Source organism: Balaenoptera borealis (genome assembly GCF_965194805.1).
Source record: "Balaenoptera borealis genome assembly, chromosome: 5".
NCBI lineage: Eukaryota > Metazoa > Chordata > Mammalia > Artiodactyla > Balaenopteridae > Balaenoptera > Balaenoptera borealis.
In genome coordinates, this window is record NC_138862.1 from 110,860,391 (window position 1) to 110,880,927 (window position 20,537).

Sequence of the window (20,537 nt, forward strand, 5' to 3'; positions counted from 1 at the left end):
TATCTGGCCATGAGTAAAGGAATTATAACCCAAGGTTGAGTTTTAACTCTTGACTTTTCTGATTTCTGAATTCCAAATTAATCTTTTCTAAGTCACTTTGACCTGCAACCACTAATATTTCTCTCCAAATCTGATACAATCTGGTACTTATTGCTTGCAGGCCAAGAGAAGGTATACAGATTTAAATGATTTGGCATCAAGAGTGTAATTCTTCAAAGCCCAATATTCTAAGCAGTGATAGAGGAGCTCTGGGTCTTAGAAAGGGATGACGAGAACTAAGAAGCAACCATCTACCCCTACTGGTATGTGAGACCAAGCTTCACAGAGGAAAATTGCGTGAGAGTTAAAACATTTGAAAATTTGTATCAGAATATGTACAAATTTTATGAATAAGAATAAAAGCATCTTTGTGATTAAAATAAAATGACTGGCCAACCTAATGGCTTCATGAGAATAATATTTAATAGAAGGGTTCAGAAAAAGAATTTCACCTCCCTGCAAGAAACTCCTACTTTCCTCCTCCCCAACACCACCATTAATTGACAACATTAAGGAGGCGGGGACAGTATGAGTTTTATGGAAAGGTCAAGTTCTATTATATGAGGTGCAAAGAGCCTCACAGATGCATCGCATCAGGATGAAAGAGGCGCTGCCATGGCTCACACACCCCAGGTGCTCAGAAGGAGTAAGATTCCATAGCTCACTGATTACAGTCATGAAATTTGGAAGCAGATACATATTTCTGGAGTCATGGGAATTTTAATTACAGCTTGATCTTTATGGCTATCCATTGACTTTTCTATTACTGTCCACTTCCAAATTTGTACTTAGGTCTTGGGATTTAAAAAAAAAAAAAGCAAAAAGGGATATTTCTGGCAGATGTTTCATTAAGGGGCCTAAGAAGCAGAGCAGATTCAGGCAATAGCTGCCATTATGGTAATTGTCAAGGTCAAGATAAAACTGTTTAAACTTTTTCACACTGAAGTTACACACTGTAAATACAAATTTTTATTCTGATTCAAACCTAAGCTGTAGCCTTACACAGAGAAAATCCCCGTGCCCTGCATTTTCCATTACCTCATTATTCCTTTTGGTATCTTGCCTTACCTGAATGAGTCTTAGATGCTAGGGAAGGTAATGAGGATGCAATGCTTGATACTTTGGTTTCCTTTACTCTCCCCTCTTTTGCATAACATATTTGCATGATACATGTGGTAAGCTGTGTAATGGCCCCTGTAAGATGTTCACACCCTAATCTCTGGAAAGTTGTGAATAATATTACTTTACATGGTAAAGGGGACTTTGTAGATGTGATTAAGTTAAAGATTTTGAGATGGGGTGATTATCCCAGATTATCCGGCTGGAACCAATGTTATCTCAGCAGTCCTTATAAGAGGGAGACAGGAGGGTCAAAGTGAGAAAGAGGAGATGTGAGATGTCTCCAGAAGTTGGAGAGATGTACTTAGAAGATGGAGGAAGGAGCCACAAGCTAAGAAATGCAAGTGGCCTCTGGAAGCTGGAAAAGGTGAGAAAATAATTTCTACCCTGAGGCTTCCAGAAGGAACACAGCCCTACTGACACCGTGATTTTTAGACTTCTGGCTTCCAGAACTGTGAAAGAACACATTTGTGTTGTTTTAAGGCACTAACTTTGTGGTAGTTTGTTGCAGGAGCAATAGGAAACTACTACAGTGTAAAATGCCCAGCTTTGTTTCCTAAAGATACTTGCCGTATCCCCTTCTAAATTACTTCCTGTTTTGATACAGGACCACAGAAAGTGCTGATGAAGCCCCTAGGAAACATCTGGTGGAGTGTGGACTCCTCAGGCAAATATACACTTGCTTCTCTGGTTAAGGAATTATCCTGTGTTTTTATGGACTAAGATATCCAAGCCTCCTGATTTCCAGAAGATTGCTTTTGGAAAAACTGTATTTGAGTATAACTGAAACCTTAAACTTCTTCTTTGGAAATGAAAGATAAGCCACCATTGAGTGAGAAGTTGCATGTTAGACCATGAAGTTCCCAATTCCCACTTTCTATTTGAGTCTCCTTGAGTAGTTTGTTTATTTTCTCTTCATCAGAATGGAACAAGTATGCTTTCCATCAAGATGAAAACCCTCTAGAATCAGATGAAGACATCTTCTGAGCATTTCCAGTCTTTTCATTAAGTGCAAAAACTCCATAATGCAGAAGTGCTTGTTCATGTAGAGGTAGAAAATGGAGGAGTGAGTCAAAAGGTCTATTTTCATCAAATGCCTCAGAGGAATTCTTTGCTGATTGAGAGAGAACAGCATTCATTAAAGCCATGTTATTTACTCAACTGATTTTTATAATGAGCTTGTTGCTGTGGTCTCAGGCCAAAGATACTAACAACAAAAACCGCAGAACATAAAAATCAAGTTTAAAGTGGAAATTAATTTCAAAGAACTGGAAAAGAGGGTGCTTTAATAGCATATGTTCTTCAGAGAAAAACTCACTTTTCTTATATAAGAGCTCTGTCAAAGCAGATGGGCTTTCCAGTAGATACAAACTCATCATGGAGAACACTGTGCTTGGAATTTCCTGCGGTTAAGTCCCTTCAGGGGCACTGTCTTGGAAGATGTTGATTACCAATACAATAAACTTCTTCTGTTAATAAAACTAGTCATGCACAGTTGCCTTTACATTTAAACCTGCTCGATTAAAAAAAAACTCTATAAGAGTATATCAAAAGGCAAATTAATCATATTACAAGCTGTTAGTTTTTCTACCTGGATATTCAACTGCTATTGAAACCTATAAGTCAGATTTGAACTTTTCATATTTCTTTAACCCAAGAGACTTCAATTGTCACCATTAAAACGTATAGAGCTGATGATCTCCTAGGAGTAGCTACATATCACCAGAGTGATCCTCCATTATTCAAATAAATAGGTTAGAATGTTTAAAAATGTTTCAGAGCAATTTTTTCAAAGATTGGCTCAAAAGGTTAAAAATGATTTTTTTCTTCTAAAACAGTAAGCATGACCATGGAATGCAGACAAGGGGACAGAGCATGTTTCTGTTCTAAGGCAATCTTGTGATTCTGTACTGAAAAGTCTAGACCTTTTCTTGGAATCTTATCCAGCTCTGGATGACTTAAAAGAGATGTAGTCATGTTATAGAGGGTTTAGATGAGAGTCACAATTACAGTTGGGAATCAGAAAATGAAATCTAGGAGGAACCATCATAGATATTAGGAGGCTGAGTCATAATAATGGTTTTCAAGTACCAGAAGACTTACAAGGCAGGAAATTATGGCTAGCTCATTTTCCTTTCAATTGAGTACAGGCCAAGAAGCTTCCAATGCAGCTTGAAAGGAGCTGAGTCGATCGCAAGAAGGAATTTTCTTATGGTGACGTGTTTTTTTTTTACTCTTGGATGGTTTAGCAGCAGAACAGTCAGGCCAGGTGAGCAGGTGCTGGGACCAGAATGGGAAGGAATCTCCCTCCCCAAGTGTCAACAGGAGGTTGGGAGCCTCCGGCACACCACTGTGTTCCCCCTCTTGCCTCACTGCTGTGCCCTTGCTTTCCTGCCTCTCAATCTTCTATCATCATTTTCAACCTGACTTTGACTGTTAGGGTCCAGACAATAGACAAGAATTCTAAGAGCCCTCACTTTATTCTTCCTCTGAGGATTTCAGAGCTTAGTAAATGATTCTAATTCTTAGAAAGACAAGCCAAAATTTTTTTCATGACTGCCGTGAAAGGAGATTACACAGTACTTCTTCAGGGGCCTTTACAAGTAGTTGCTGCACAGTGCAAATTGGAAAAACAGGACAGATTTCTCATGAGGGCTGGACCAGATGGCCTGTGCAAGGGCTCTCAGAGTCCTCCCTAGTTGTCAATTCCAAGAAAAAAAAAATCACTGCTGGGCTTCTGTTTTTGTTTCCAATCTGAGTGACTGAAAATCAACCTGCAAGGAGGGTTTTTAAATGTATTTTGATTCTGACTCTCAGGAACAAGTTTTCAAAGTAATCTCTCAAAGCATGGAGGAGAGTGAAGTATGTTCAGTGCTGAATGCCCTAAAGAGCATTTCATATCCAGGGTTAATATGTAGCCCTGTCCGATCATCTGTGCCCATGGGTTTGTAGATTTCTTTCTGACACACCATTTATTTAGAAACTGTGACACCAAGCACACTATCATCTGAAAGTTAATTTATGTCCAGCTTCAGAATATGTACAAGTAGAGAGCTGCTGCGGGGGCACTTTGGGGTCCTCACGACTCGGCAGCAGATGAAGAAAGCAGGTCTGGCTCTCTGAGTGCACAGCAGGGCTTTGCTTCTTCTAGAGATAAAAGCTTGAACCGCAGACTGTGCATACGTATAGAAAGGAATTGTCCCTTCTAGAAGCGTTTCATGCACTGTGCTTTTTTCCTGTGTTAAAAAATGGGGCATGATCAAGCAGCTACAGCATAGAAGCTAACAGAGCATAAGGAATCCTGCTCTTGGAGTCAGGACCTGAGTTTGGCCTTGACCCTTTCATCAGCTCCTTGAGTAACTCTAACCAAGGCACTGGTCATTCTGTATAAAGTGATGTGACTGAACTAGATGGAATCTGAAGTTTCCTCAGTGCCAACATCCACTGCTAACTCACTTATTTCTAGTGATTACATAGGATTAAAATTTCTGAATATTGAAATGGAAATTTGAAAGACTTTTTTGGCCTTAATTCCTTCAGTATCACTCTATTTTCTAATTCTGAAAAGAGTGGAAAACGGGTTGTAGAAATATTTGTAAGCATACAGCATGATTAATTTGAAACATCAAATCATTTTTTATTATTTCTGATGACTGTTTCTCAGAATGGCTTTGAAATCCTTATAAGGGAAAGTATGAATCAATGCTTGTGAATTCAATTCTCATAAAGTGGTATTCTCTCCAAAAAAAAAAAAGTTTTGAAGAATACTCAAAGAAATCAAGAGTCCCATATTTTGATCAGATTCACTGCTCCCAAATCTCATCTGTTCTTGAATTCATATACTAATGATAAACTATGCATCTGATGAAATGAATTTAAAAAATCAAAGTGAAACATGAATCTGACTTTCCTTTTTAATGTAATGGGACTTTTTTTCTTCTTCTGTCAGAACATTTCTCAAATTACCACAAGTGCAAATGTTTACAGAAAATTTTTTTAAAAAAAGAATTTCTATAAAATGAGAGCACTTCTAAAGAGGGTCACTGAATGGATTTGGGACTAAGGGCTCCATCTGTAGCAACCCAATTGAAGATTTCAGCTAGAAGACAAGCTGTTTCTGGAAACACTTTGGATAGATTCCTTCACTTGCATGTGTGCACACACATACACATGCACATATCGTGCACACACACACTTCCAGAATGGCAGAACTGGAACTACGTTTGCCTAACAACTTCCAGGAGGCTCCCTCCCCTCCTACCATTTTCTCACCATCCCATGGATGCCAGACTTCTGGCTGGTGCTTTGCAGAGGTGGAATAAACTCTATGAGACTGAATCAGCAACTAACTTTCGGGAAGGTTTCTCCACCTCCCATTCTCACCATTTTGCTTTGAGGAAGAGAGGAAAGCCCACACCCATGGGTGTAAGTGAAAATGACAATGGCATTCTTTACCCAAGAAAATGACATTTTAAATAACCAAGCTGCTCTCTTCTCTGGACTAAAATCAGATATTTCTATTTGAAACACAGCCACAGAGCTGGCACTTCTCCCCTTCCTCCTCTTCAGCCCACCTATTTCCTCCCACTTTTCCCCATACGGAGGCTCGCAAGCAAACTCACACACACACACACACACACACTCACACACATTCAGTGCCTTTTACGTAATCAGCTGACAAGGTTGATCTTTCACTTCAATTGCTTTGATTCAAAATCTGCCCACCATTCGTGGGAGGTAAAGAACGGTGGATGAGACGTGCGCTTTAATAAACAGGCTAGGGAAGGAAGGGCCTGGGAAAGGCATCTGGTCTGAGTCTTTTCTATGCAGTCTTGATTCTCTATAGGAAAATAGAGAGTGTTATGGAATTCAACATAAATTCTCTTGTTTCAAACTTACAACTCTTAGATTTCTTTTTAACAGCTGCTAGATTAATTCCTTCTTAATAGAACTTTGTAACCAGATACCTTGTTTAAAAATCTGAAATGGTTCTTCCACTGCTGATGTTCACCTTATGTCTTAATGGGTTGCCTTGACCTCCAGTGTATCATATCTAACTTCTCTTTGCCTCTACAAGATGCTCTCTCACCACTTCCCTGTATGAACCCTCTGCCCTACTCCATGATTTCTCAGCACGGCAGGCACAGTCTTGGACAGGCTATTCCCGCTGCTGCAGTCTGTCTGCTCTCCTCCTCCTTTCTGCTCATTTTGGTATTTCTCCTTTCTCAATATTAAGCTTCCCTGATCTTTCTCATGAAACCTCTCCCTGATTCCTACAGCCCCTGGTGAATGATGGCTCCTCAAACTACAGCAACAGTTTTTCTCTGTATCACTTAACATATGCAGCCTTTTTGTGTAGATATCTAGCCACACTAAACTGTAAACAACCAAGAGAGGAACCACCCAAGAGAGGACTCTTTGTACCCACAGCATTTCACATAGTGCCCCACATATGTAGTCATACATTTTCTAGGCATTTATTGAGTAGCTATTATGTGCCAGGTGCCAGGTTAGACTCTGGGGTTACAGAGATGAGCAAAATTCAAACCTCAAGCTGCTACGGACTAATGAGGAAGATATAGATGTAAATGGATAATAGCAACACTACGCAATCAATAGTTTCCATATCAGAAGTAAGAATCAGATGCAGTGGAGGCACTAAAGAACAAGTATTTAATGTTATATGAGGTGGAGCCAAGGAAGGTTTCACAGAGAAGGTTAGGCTAGAGTTGGGTCTTGGAGGATGCATAGGAGTTTGCCTAACTGTTCAAGTGAGGTAGGAGAATTCCAGGGTAGAAAGACCAGCATGGAAAACGATACACAGGCATAAAAAACCAAGAAGGTCCAGTGTACTATAAGGAGTCCTCTCTCAAGTAGGTACTTCTGATAAAACAAGTGGTCAGAGATAAGATAAGAACAAAGAGTGGTGACTGTAAAGCATGGTGGAAGCCAGACCATGAAGGACTTCAGGTACCATGTTAGGTAGTCTGGATTTTATCCCCTGAGCTACAGAATGGCACTGAAGAAATTTGGGGATAACGTTGTATCTGAAGTTATCTAATGATGACAACAACCTGATTGCTCTTCAGTGAATGGTTAAAAAAATTGTGAAACATACATACCATGAGTGACGACTCAGCAAGAAGAAGGAATGAACTATTGATACGCACGATTTGGATGAGTCTCAAGAGAGTTATGCAGAATGGAAAAAAGCCAATTCCCAAAATATTATAAACTGTATGATCCCATTTGTATAATGTTCTTGAAACAAATTATAGAGATGGATCAGAGATTAGTTGCTGAGGATTAGGGACTGGGGAGGAGTACGTGGACGTGGCTATAAAGGGGTAGTATGAGGAAGCCTTGTGGTGATGAAGCAATTCTAATGTTTCATGGTGGTGGTGGTTACACAAACTTCTACATGTGGTAAAATTACATAGACATAGAAACATATACACACGTGAATACATGTATAACTGGTAAAATCTGAATAAATTCTGTGGATTGTACCAATGTCAATCTACTAGATTTGATGTTGTGCTATAGTTATACAAGATGTTCCCAGTGGAGAAAACATGACTGCGGGCACGCCAAAATTCCTTGTACTTTTTGTGTGTGTGTGAATTCCTGTGATCTATAATCATTTGAATAAAAGAATTTAATGATGACAAAAGTGGTTAAGTGGATTAACTCCAAAAAAAAAAAGAGAAGTTTTCTAGTGGAGTTAGATTATTGCTCAGTTTCCTTCTTGTAAATAATTCTCTTAAGAATTTCAAAGCATGTTTTATGCAACTATATAACACAAGGTTATATTGATATAATGTATATGTTACAGATAAAATTCTTCTTCATGAAATTGGGTTCATTGATATTCAACTTGTTCTGGAACTAAAGTAACAATTTTAGAATAGGGGAGTAGCTTAGTACAAATGTGCTCAATTCTGAATATCAAAAGCTCTGAGATCATGTCCAACACTAGTAGCTAGATCATTCTAAAAAGCTATTTTAAAAAAACACCCAACCAATCAAACAAGCAAAAACAACCAAACAAATCTGGCTTAACTTGTGTTCTGAGTGATTTGGCTTTCTTAGGATAAAAAGTTCACATATGTACTTACATTTATGTGCTATCTATCATGTATATATATATCATGTATACATCTATCATATATGGTTACAGAATATACATCAAACTCTAACACAGTATGATGAACTCTAACATTAAAAATATATGCAAAACTAAAATAAAGGACCTCTCATGTATTAACAAGGCACAAGTATAAGAAACATAATAGTCCTGTGTTATTTACACACAAGATAGTCCCCAAGATAAATGGCAGGTGGAATCTTGTTCTCTTGCTCTGACAGTGACATGTGAAGAGCAGATTGTTCTAGGGGATTTTTTTTTCTCATCCTCAGCCTTGAAACAATAGTTAATTTTATGCAAGATTCTTGCACAATGCTGATGTGACGGTAATAGTGGCTTTGAGTATTCTATTCTTGCAGAATTCAGATACTTCATACAAGTGTATATTAGTTTTTTCTAAAATCCCAAGTTCATGAGTTCCTGATTAACGGATGGTAATTACAGGCTATGATATGAGCTGTGCTTTAAAAATTATAAGGTATTAAGTGAGTAGAAGGCATTCTACTCATTTATCAGGGTTATAAGTAGGTCCTCAATGGCCAGGTAGCACCCTACAGCAAGGATGGAACCTGAACGAAGTCCCTGGGATGGCAAATAGGTGGCAGATATGGGCACAATGACTCATGCCCCAAGATGCAACCATAACTCTGGAACTGAAACAGAGATGGTAACCTCAAAATGGACAAACAGGTTGGCTGAGCTATGACTATGACCCCCCAAAATATGACTTTCATAAGAATATCTCATAGTAGATAATTATTATGTATTTGTGTGTTTTCTTATTCATGGTCTGTTTTCCCAAGAATGCAAGCCCCAAACCTTGTCTGGTTTCTGCACCTTTTAGTACCCAGTTTTAATAGGGTTCCTGACACAGAACAGGTGTTCAGTAAATATTTGTTGACTAAATGAATACCTCTTCACTCCACAACACTGTTTTTTGACCATTATTCAGTGGTAGACACTTTTAAAATTCTGACCAAAGCTATGAACCCTCTCCTCAAAAATGCACACAAAAAGACAATATTTTTGATTTTCTATAGGATTCGTGGACCCCAGATTAAGTTATGTGTATGGAAATCATTTTCAAGGATGAGAATATTATTGTAAACACAATTAGCCACTGATTTTAGTTCCTTCAGGCATTCTCCTGATTATTTACCCAAGCCAATTACCTCCCCAACATGATGGCATTATTTTTTATTTTTTGCTATTTGTTATCATTAATAAATAGTCCCTACATGCACATTATATTTTAGTGACATCAATGTCAAAGAAAAAGATAACTCAGCTCATAAAATTATTTCTGTCATTTTTATAAAGTGTATTATAGTTATTAGTCTCTCTCCTTCCCACTTCTGTCTTTCTCTCTTTCTTTCTCCAATCCTAAGAAAGTCTGAGTGTACATTTGGTATAACCTCCTAATCTCTTTCCGAAAGGTCACTCTAAGTAGAATTTGAAAGAGAAAGGGGTCAAGTCACACACACACAAAGCCACCGGCCTGTCATCAATGGAACAATTCAGAATAAGAGGGGGAGCGGAAACAAGGTAACTTGTCCAGTCACCATAAACAACAAATAACTCAAGTTATCCTGAAGACTGCAGATGGCTAGCATTTTGTCAGAAAAGAGCTGTCTTTAGTTGCCAGTAATGAAAGATGCCCAAGTGAATCTTACACACTGAGCTTTTGGTAAAGAGAGACAATTATCATCTAATCTGAGCTGAGCTGTTATTACCAGAGGAAACTTAATGGAAATCTCCTGCCTTCATAAGACCAAACTCTTCCAATACACTGATCCACAAGCAAGTATGAAACTCTGCCACAAGAAATTAAGGGTGTTACTTTTTATTCCTTCTGGTTTACAAAAAGAAAGCTCAAGGTGCTGCTGGAGGCCACAGTTCAAACCACCTCTGCGATCTGCCTTAACCCTGAGTGTCTCGTTCCCAGGGGCCCTGCCCGAGAAGGCAGCAGCTCCTCTCCATCTCCATCTGGCCAGCTGAACTGCATGCAGAGCAACGCCATGGCCACGGGGCAGGGGCTGGGTGTGTGCCACAGAAGCAGCAATAGAAAATGCCAATGCACTCGAGATTGCAGTCCTAGTTACCGACCTGTCGTGGGGTCCCATTCTCCACCATGGAAATATCAAGAAAAGCAGAGGTTCTCACACTGATGACACTTCAAGGAATTGCCTGGAGTCAGTTGCTTGCATTGTACTGCGGTTGGGGCAAAGACCTTTAGCTATAATTTTTAGTGGGTCCATCCACCCCATTCATGGCTTTCTTTCTTAATGGCTCAAAAATATACCAAAACAACTTGGTGTTTTTCAATGAGAAGATTTCCTGTTAAAGTTTCCTGTTAACTCTGCAAAGAAACTTTTTCAAGGACAACTTTTATAGAAATTGGTTTGAATGCTTATTTCAGAAACCTCACATGGGAAACATAGTCTTAGGTGTGCATTATTTTAATTGCATTAAGTTCCTTATATCCTAAAACCTGGTTCCTAACAAAGATGAGGAATAGTTAAATATAAATAATGGACAAAATCATATCTGCAAACCAGAGTCACCAAAGCCTTTGGGAGATGCAACATAAGCTCTTCTCTACATCCGCAAAGACTTTTAGAGACTAGAAGCACAGTAGTTTTAAAGAAATAAAGTCAGGAAGACTCAGCACAAAGCAGATACAATGAGGAGGCAGGAGTCACAGAACTGAATAATGGAATTTTCTACTTATCGAATTTCAGTCATTCCCTATTAAAGAGAACATCAACCATTACCAGGAAGATTTCCAACTCTGGAAAGCAACACAGAGGAAGAGGGAGCTTAAAAATGTATGAGGAAACCAGCGGTATTACAACAATTGACTTTTTCTCCATATTTCACAACAAGGTCTGCATTGTATTTCAAGCAGTAATTTAGGTTTAAGTATGTCAGTGTTCAAACTAACTTACCATTATAGGTGTTTCTTCCCTGCAACAAAACTTCCTTAAAAGCTTTCATATCATTTGTTACCTTGGGCTTTCAAAAGATAAATAATAGAGTACTAGATGGAAACTATTTTTAATAGTATAATCACAGAAACTACAGTCTATACCATAAAATAGGACAAGCACATTTGCTCTTGAAAAGCTGCCCTGATCTCAATACCAGTTTCCAGCAGCTGTGTTATTCTCTGCAGACTGGAAGTCATATGGCTCTTAAGGTGTTCGTAACACTTTAAAATATACAAAATGGGCCACAGTTTTTAAATCCTATACATACACAACACAACACAACACAACCACCTTGGGTTTTCCTAAGGAGCTATTTTAAAGACACCTGAGAATTCTAAATTAAGCAGCCCACCAATGAGTAAGTCACTTTTCAAAACCGCTGAACTGTCTCCACTGCACCTGTATAGAACACGGAAACCCGGGGCAGAGAGAATCTTACATCCATACCTATATTTCATGCCAGTCTGCTTTGCGGTGGACTCTTTGAGAGAGATGTGATGCTGAGGGGTGAAGGTCCCCAGGCTGCGTGCGATGATAGCGACCGTGCGGAATTTGGCCCGGGCTGCGTTCACCACATTGGGGGCGGTGGAGCTCTGCTTGCTCAGAAGTCGCTCCTCGCCATTCCGACTCTTCAAATTATGCTCTGTGCAGGCTATGGAGACTTGCATTGCTTCCCGGGGCAGTGCACGGTCCCTCTCAGAACCCCGGAACACAAGCAGTCAAGAGAGGTCGAGCAGTTGGGAGGGTCTGCTCGTCTTTTAACCCCTCCTTGCTCCCCCTTCCCCGGGGCAGAGGAGTCCTCGCGGCTGACTTCAGAGCCAGGGAAAGTGGCAGGAGTGGCTGCGGTGCAGGAGAGAGTCCCAGGCACCGAGAGAAGTAAACAGCTAGCCCTGAAGTTGTCACAGCAGCTGGAGCGCAGATCAGGCTGGCAAATCTTCCCGGGCAGTAATCTCGGTTGACTAAACAGCCAAATCCATGTAGTCGGGAGGCTTGGGCAGACGCCTGTAGCTAAGCATTTGTGCTGACTGCACGCAGCCCCGCCAGGTGCCTGTCCGCGGCGTCTGAATGCGGGCTCGCCTCGGGGCGATGGCTCAAATCCACCCAGGCATACCGCAAGATGCGCCGCCAGCACCCTCTGGACCACAGGCAGGATGCTCTACTGGCGCGCTGAGCATCCCAAGAAGCAGCTAATCGCAAGCTGCTCCCCCGGAACCAGTGGTCTCCATCCGCTCCGGCTGTCAGCTCCCTCCCTGCCCCACTCCGGGAGGCCGTGGGGGCTCCTCAAGACCCCTCCCCACTCATTTTCAGGCGGAAGCCTGGGTCATTGTGTCTGCACCAACACGGGTTAGCAGCTGCACGCAGGAGCAGGAAGGTCCCTTTAAAGAGCTCCTCGCCTTTGTGTGCGACGCGAAGGCAAGAATCACTTCCACCAGACTCTTGCTGTGATAGAAGCTGGAGGGCTGCTCTTAAAGGGGGGCTCTGCCCAGGCTCAGACCAAATCCCGAGGCGGCACAACAGTTGGAACCGGGGGAAGGCAGGATGGGGGTGCTCCTGCCACGGAACATGCCAGTGAATGAACACGTGAATACTCTGTGACTGGTTTGTTAAAACACAGCTTGAAATCCCTGTTACTAGCCTTACCAGCGTTTATTTCCCCTTTGCACATTATTTCTTAAGCCGATAAGTTTGAAGTTTACTGAAAAGGCACAGTGCAGACTTTTCAGAGTCAAGTCACCTAACTCACTGCCAAATCTCTTCTGGCTCCCAAAGGAGGGTGAAGGATGGGCGAGGAGGCAGCAATTTGGCACCACCCAGAAGGGGGCTGCACTAGGTAAGCTGCAGGTCCAAGTCACCATCCAGGAAGGTCCAGGCCAGGTGGCTGGAACTGTGTACACTGCCCGCTGGTCATCTATGACCCGTTGGTGAGGACAAGCATTATCCCCAGGGCAGGGGTAGGCAGCAAGACACCTCCTGTCATCTCAGAATGTTCCTGTGAGGCAGGAACATTGCCTGGTTCAGTAGCAGGTGCAAAGCAACTCCTCAGTAAATGCGGTTGAACCAAACTAAGCACCAACTGGCTGATAACAATTTCTCTCTCTGTTTGAAATGCGTAGAAGTCAGACAGTTTTTTTAATAGATGTACTTACAATAAAATTGTGCCTTCTGCACAATCAGTTCTCTAAAGGCGGTTTCCAACAGAAACTGCTGTCAAGCAACAAGGAACAGTGTTTAAACCAACAATATTTATGAGCACCATCTCTGTACTAGGCATTAGAGAGAAATATGGAGAAAAAAATATAGCACTATCCTTCTCCTCAAGGAACTGGCAACCTGGATGGGAAGGATAAAACAATCAGTCTTAAAGAGGCTAATTAACAATGTCAGAGGTACATTAGTGTTTAAATGACTGGTACAGACACCAAGTACACTAGAGTTAAGCAGGGGAGTGATTACAGGAGGCTAGAGAAAGTTCCTCATTTCCCTACACTTCTACTGAATCCCAATTAGGTACCTGACTGCTTGTTGCTGGGATACAAAATAGCTTAGATGGAGGCTGGACCTCAAAGAGCTCATGGATGCCCAGGCAGCCCTCATAGACTGTGGGACTTTGCCTGGGACATGAATTTGATTAGCTGGAGAGGAGAAGGTCTGTCTTCCCAGAGATTGGCTGGGGTGAGGAGAACACACACTGTGGCTGTGTCAATGTGATAAATATATATATACATATATATATAGAGAGAGAGAGAGAGAGAGGGGGAGAGAGAGAGAGAGAGAGAGAGAGAGAGAGAGGGAGAGAGAGAGATGGCAGTTCTGACCACTTCTTCCCAAATTAAGTTGTAGGAATGAAATTTTCAAGTAGAATAGGTATCTGTTTTGAATACCATTCCAGACATGAATCATAACATCTTATAACCTGCAGGTGAGGTTTAAATTACATTGTGGAATTTCATCCTCTACCTTCCATGCTCTTCCCACTCCTTATTTTAAAAAATAAGTATACTGCCTACTGTTCAGTGGTTAGAAAATAACTTCAGGATGGGGTGAGGGTTGTAGAAAGGGACAAATGAACCTAGGCTTCCTTTTTTTACCCTCAGCTCCAAGGAAGTAGTTCCTGAAGCAAAGCTTTTTTCCCTGGAATAAACAACAGTGGGCTGAGAGGAAGCAGATCATTAGAACTTTTATTTTTTTCATGCTAAACTGGCTCATCGGGGATGATCAATATGAATCAGGAAAAAAGTCAAAGTGAAAAGAGGAAGAAGTGGGAGGATTCAGAATGAACAGCTCAGAAGTGGGGTGGGGGGCGGATAAAGCAGCCTGGGAAGCAAGACGGAGCATGGTGATTACCATAGGGCCAGAGGGGTCAAGAGCCAGTGGCTCTGGCTTAGGCGCTGACTGAGGGGGAGGAGGTGTGGGAAGGCAGCTAAGGGCTGAGGTATGAGAGCTGCCAGTTCTACAGGGAGGAGGGAGAGTTTCAGGGTGTGTGAGGTCTGCACACAGTTAACTGAGTGGCTTTCAGGTTTGCCAAGAACTAGCAGAGCAACACCTGAAAGCATAACCAAGACCAGAACAGGGCCTAGGTTATCAGAATAAAACATGCAAGGCAGAGCACTTCTGAGTCACCTACTCAGCCCCCACAGGACCAAGCAAGGTGCCTTGTTTAGAGCAGGCCCTCACTCTATAAATAATTGAGAGAGGGAGATAAGGAAGCTTAGGGAGGAAAGAGGGAAGAAGGGAGGAAGGAAGGGGTATGGGAAGATGCCAAAATCTTGGATAAACTTGAATCCTTTAAAAAAAAAAGAAAGAAAAAGAAAACCCTGCACTTTCTAGTTTTGCACAGGCTGCTCACCTGAAAGGCACCAATAACTGCCCCACATTCATGTCTGCACCTCTTGTGTATAGACAAGTATCCACCTTTAGTACATGCCTCAAAGAGAATCAAAGGACTGAGGCCAGAGGAACGCTCACAGTGCCTCTTTCTGGCTGCCCACAGTGAGCCTTTCCAGGTCTGACCCTACATGGGCTTTCTGACAGCCAGCCAGCAGCTTGGTGACATACCCAAGCTGTGCTCACCCTTCCCAGCATCAGTGCAGCAGTAGGTCTCAGGGGCCCAGAAATTAGATAATGGTTGCTGTGAGAATGCTCATTCCTCCTAAGTTTGTGCTAACGGGCCACATCCCAATTAAGCTGGGAAAATTAAATTTCAAATATGTATCTTTCCATTGTCACACAATAGGATTTGGAGGGTTCTCACCATTATTATTTCAGGTTCAAATAAGACACACAAATGATGATATAAATATAGATGTAGGTATAGATATAGATGTAGCTATTGCTATGAATAGAATTGGGCCCTCCCCAAATTCATATGTTGAAGTCCTAACCCCCTAAGTATCTCAGAATGTGACTGTATTAGAGATAGTTTCTTTAAAGAAGTAATTGAGGTAAAATGAGGTCATTACAGTGGGCCCTGATCCAACATGACTGATGTCCTTATAAGAAAAGGAGACTAAGACACTCACAGAGGGAAGATCATGTGAAGATACAGAGAGAAGGAAGCCATCTGCAAACCAAGGAGAGAGGCCTCAGAAGAAATCAACCCTGACACCTTGATCTTGGACTTCTAGCCTCTAGAATTGTGAAAAAAAAAAATAGATTTCTGTTGTTTCAGCCCCCCAATGTATGGTATTTTCTTACGGCAGTCCTAACAAACTAATACAGCTATAAGTATTGTTTTTATTTTAATTCTTATATTATTGGTCAAGAGAAACTGTTGGAATTCTCCAAAGAAATGCTCCTAAAAGTCATTATTAGGCCATGATGGATATCATTATCATGCCACTCTACACATCCTAAGCAAATATCACAAATGTGCTCCAAAGAAGAGTTCCAAATACAACCCATTTATTCCTTTCCACCAAGTCATGAAGCCTCTACATGGTGACTCTTGATACAAGAGGTAGTCGGTTTTCAAGGCACTTCTAGTACTTGTTCTTAATGATCTCCTTATTCTGCCAATTTACCCTTTTACGAGCTTGCTTTATCCTGGGCATCCAGAATCGGCAACCTCAGAAATGTCATGAGGCAATGGAGACAGGCCTGCACTGGCGGGCCTAAGCCTTGCTGCCAAACCCAGCTCTGTCACTTTGCCTGTGACCTTGGGTGTCATTATCATTCCATATGCCTCTGTTCTTTCACCTGAAACAGGAGAGGGTTACGTTATTTATTTCCAAGATCCTCTCTTGTGCTGTAAGATTCCCTGAGGTCCCTTTACAGAGAGATGTGGAGGTTGCAAGATTACACAGAGTTAAGTTATCACTTATTTTGCAGTTTTGCCTGGGTCTCAGCTGGTCTCTATTCATTACCTGATATTTGGGATTCTATGGCATTTATGTCAAAGGGTCACTGGGTCATGGTGACAGAGCTGGTTAGGAAGAGACCCAGGCTGCTTAACTTGCACCCTGTCTTCTCATGCTCGTCCGTAGAGTCTTTATGGTAACATGGAAGGACTCTAGGGTGTGGGCTCAGTTGGAGCTGGGTGTGAATCCCAGCTCTGCTCTGCCTCTTCTTCCCATGAGCCGCTGAGGGGGATGCCTAACCTCCCTGTGCCTGTATCCTCATAGAAAACCAGGGTGCCCGAACACTCCTCTCCAGATGACTGTGGGAATGGCATGAAATAGTGCGTGACCCACAGCAGGCACTTGGTAACTGATCAGTATCCATTTCAATTTATTAAAAGCAGGCTTTTGGGAAGTCACTAACCGCCTCCCAAACAAGCTCACCCAGAGACCTCAGCAATTACCAATATCAGTGACACTTACACAGCACTCCCTATGTCCCGGGAACTCTTAGGAACACTTTACATGTATTAGCTCACTTAATCCTCACATAATCCCAAGAGGAGGTGCTACGTTATCAACTCCATTCTACAGATGAAAAAACAGGAGACACAGAGAAGTTACATAACTTGCCCAAGGTGACGCAGGCAGGAAACGGAGACCTGGGATTTACCTCAGGGTAGCCTGCCTCCAGAGACTTGGTTCTTAACCACTGTGCATACTGCTCCTCACTGCGAGGACCTCCTCTGAGAAGGGCTTTAAATGGTGCCGTTTTATGACTCTAATTTGAAGGAAGTCCTAGTCTTACTATGAGTGAGGGAAAGAAATTCAATATTGAAAGTCTAAAAATTTCAGTACAATTAAATCAGCCATGCTTGGTAGCTTCTGAGTATAACTTTTTATCAACCTTTCAAATACTTCATAATACTTTATTCCTATTACTCAAGAAAAAAAAAATTTCCCAGTTACCTGGCATATTTCTGTTTGATTAATTTCCTACAGATAAAGTCAGAACCAAATGACTTGTGCTGAGTCCACTTAGAACTTATGGTTTATATTCCATTGGAAACCGCAGCCTGTGGGAGCCCAGAAGCATTTAATTATGCAGCCAGGCAAAACTGGATTCATTCAAAACAGAAAAGAATCTGTTAATATCTGAAGAATTTTAAACATGCAAATGTACAGATGGCAAGCCACTTTATGTGCCTATTATTTGTGATTAAAAGAGAAATTTTTAGGGTGAGAGTTTCCTATTTATTAGAAATACTTAACACGTGGGTTTGGAAAACAATTTATTACGTTCTGACAAATTGAACCAGCCATGAAAACTAGCACGGGCCCACATGTGCATAGGCACAGGTTTTGGAATAATAGAGAAAGTAAAATTGAGAGGCCAATAGTAGAGAACGTAAAATTGAGAGGCCAATTGAAGACGCAGACCTACTCGAGAACGGACTTGAGGACACGGGGAGGGGGAAGGGTAAGCTGGGACAAAGTGAGAGAGTGGCATGGACATATATACACTACCAAATGTAAAACAGATAGCTAGTGGGAAGCAGACGCATAGCACAGGGAGATCAGCTCAGTGTTTTGTGACCACCTAGAGGGGTGGGATAAGGAGGGTGGGAGGGAGGGAGACGCAAGAGGGAAGAGATATGGGGATATATGTGTATGTATAGCTGATTCACTTTGTTATAAAGCAGAAACTAACACACCATTGTAAAGCAATTATACTCCAATAAAGATGTTAAATAAATAAATAAATAAATGTTACTATGTCCTTGTAAAAAAAGAAAAAAGAAAAAGAAAACACTCAAGGCTATGCTGAATAGAAGAAATTTCCAGATGTCTACCCTTCCGCTTCCCTGGAAGAAAAGTTTCAACAGAGAACCCCTACCAGGAACCCTGAGGACAGGCTCAATACAAATCTTCTCATACTCCAGGCCACAAGTCCAAAACCAAATATAATTAAAGAATAGTTAAGCTTCTCAATGAACACTTAAACTATACCCTCAGCCACTGATAAATATCTCCTTAATTTGAAACTTCTGACACATCAGATGTATCAGCAAGATCTCCAATATTTATCCATCACTTTATACATTCAAGGCAAGGTACCATAGTGCTATAGGAAGCAGGTGTGCAAGAATAAAAAATTCACAGTTCAGACTATTTTGCTCAGGCTTCTTCATGGAAAGTAATTTCTCATAAGCTTGTCTGGAACTTGGATGTAGAGGTGGGAGGAAATAGGGACAGAAGGCCTGTCTATTTTTTTTACAAATGTCATTAGTTGTTCCTAAATTATTAGCCATTAGTATAATTTCTGCCATTGCCTTATAATACAATAAGCTGGTCAGAAATATTTGCCATGTCTTTGGATAAAAGATTTTCCTAAAGAGCTTAACACACAGAGAATTTGTTTTCAAAGATAATTAGAATTATTATACTTCATCCAATTTAAGATACCATTAACCACAAGATACATCATTATTTTGTACACCACTAACATAGAAATTGTGGCCAATTAATTACAACACAATGCTTTTTTTCATCTCTCAAACTTTCAATTTTAAATTTATCAAAAGAGTCTTTTTAGACTTACATTTTTCTGCCCAAAATTTCATTCTTGTACATACATACAAAAGAAAATGTAAGGGCAATAAATTGGTTAAAGTATTCCCAAAATGTATTCACATTCAGATTTTTTTTTTTTTTTTTTTGGCCGCATTGGGTCTTTGTTGCTGTGTGCAGGCTTTCTCTAGTTGCGGTGAGCGGGGGCTACTTTTCGTGGCGGTGCATGGGCTTCTCATTGCGATGGCTTCTCTTGTTGTGGAGCACGGGCTCTAGGCACGCGGTCTTCAGTAGTTGTGGCTCGCGAGCTCTAGAGTGCAGGCTCAGTAGTCGCAGCGCACAGGCTTAGTTGCTCCGCGGCATGTGGGATCTTCCCGGACCAGGGCTCAAACCCATGTCCCCTGCATTGGCAGGCGGATTCTTAACCACTGCGCCATCAGGGAAGCCCTCACATTCAGATTTTGATGCTTCTGGATGTTTTACTCAGAGTCATCAATGTCCACATCTCCCCACACAGTCATCCTTTGTGTTGGTAATGCAGGAATTTTTTAAAAACATGCTCAACTATAGTCTCTGGGAGTTTATTCCAAGCTGTTGACACCTACTCTGAAAGTCACGGTGCACACTTACAGGCATTGACAACCACATCTGGATGGTCACATAGCCAGGAGCAACTAGAGACCAAGTCACTATTTCAGCAAAGGAAAACTATGTGCTTCAAAGAATTGATGATTTCTAAGATAGTTTATTATAGACTCTTATTTTATGGCAATTTAAATCTAAAATACTGTAGAAGGAAGGAAGGGAGGGAGGAGGGAAAGATTTTTGAGCACCCACTATGTGCCAGGCATTGTGCCAAAGGCTTCTACATCCATTATCTCATTCCAGAAGAAAGGAAGAAAAAAAACCTAGCCTTTGTTAAGCATGTAAGTTAATTGAGCTCTCAACTCAGTGTTCTAAAACTCAGTGGAGTTACATAAGCATTCATCTTCACTCCTCCAAAACTGAGAAGTGAATCAGACTCCAAAAGAGCTTTCCACATAAAGTCACCCTTGCCCAATGGGGCTGAGAAAAATAAGCAAACTGAAGGTCTTTCCAAAAATATGTTAATGGGTAAAAATTCACTTGTTTCAGTTCAAATCTGTTGGTCTTCTTAGGGTGAGAAAAGCCATTATTACACATGTCACTCTACGGCAAAATATCTAATATATTTTTATAAAAGATGTATTCTTTCACTTCTTTATTCTGTTCATTTTCAAAGGGAAGATGTCGTAAAAGAGCAGATCTAAGATCCTATGGGATTCTTTCTCATTTAAGTCTTTCCCTGTGGCAGAT

The 20,537-nt window shown here is 41.2% G+C and overlaps 1 protein-coding gene across 3 annotated transcripts in view; it reads right to left on the bottom strand.

Moving 5' to 3' along the window:
• Positions 1-20,537, bottom strand: part of KCNAB1 (potassium voltage-gated channel subfamily A regulatory beta subunit 1) — a 419,545-nt gene that overhangs the window by 266,172 nt on the left and 132,836 nt on the right. The window contains exon 1 of one of the 3 annotated variants that reach the window (XM_082394419.1): positions 11,743-14,055. The exons of the other annotated variants lie outside the window; for them this stretch is intronic. Coding sequence (XP_082250545.1) covers positions 11,743-11,963 — 221 coding nt within the window. The 5' untranslated portion in view covers positions 11,964-14,055. Of the gene's footprint in view, positions 1-11,742; positions 14,056-20,537 lie in introns of those variants that run through there. 3 annotated transcript variants of the gene reach the window in all.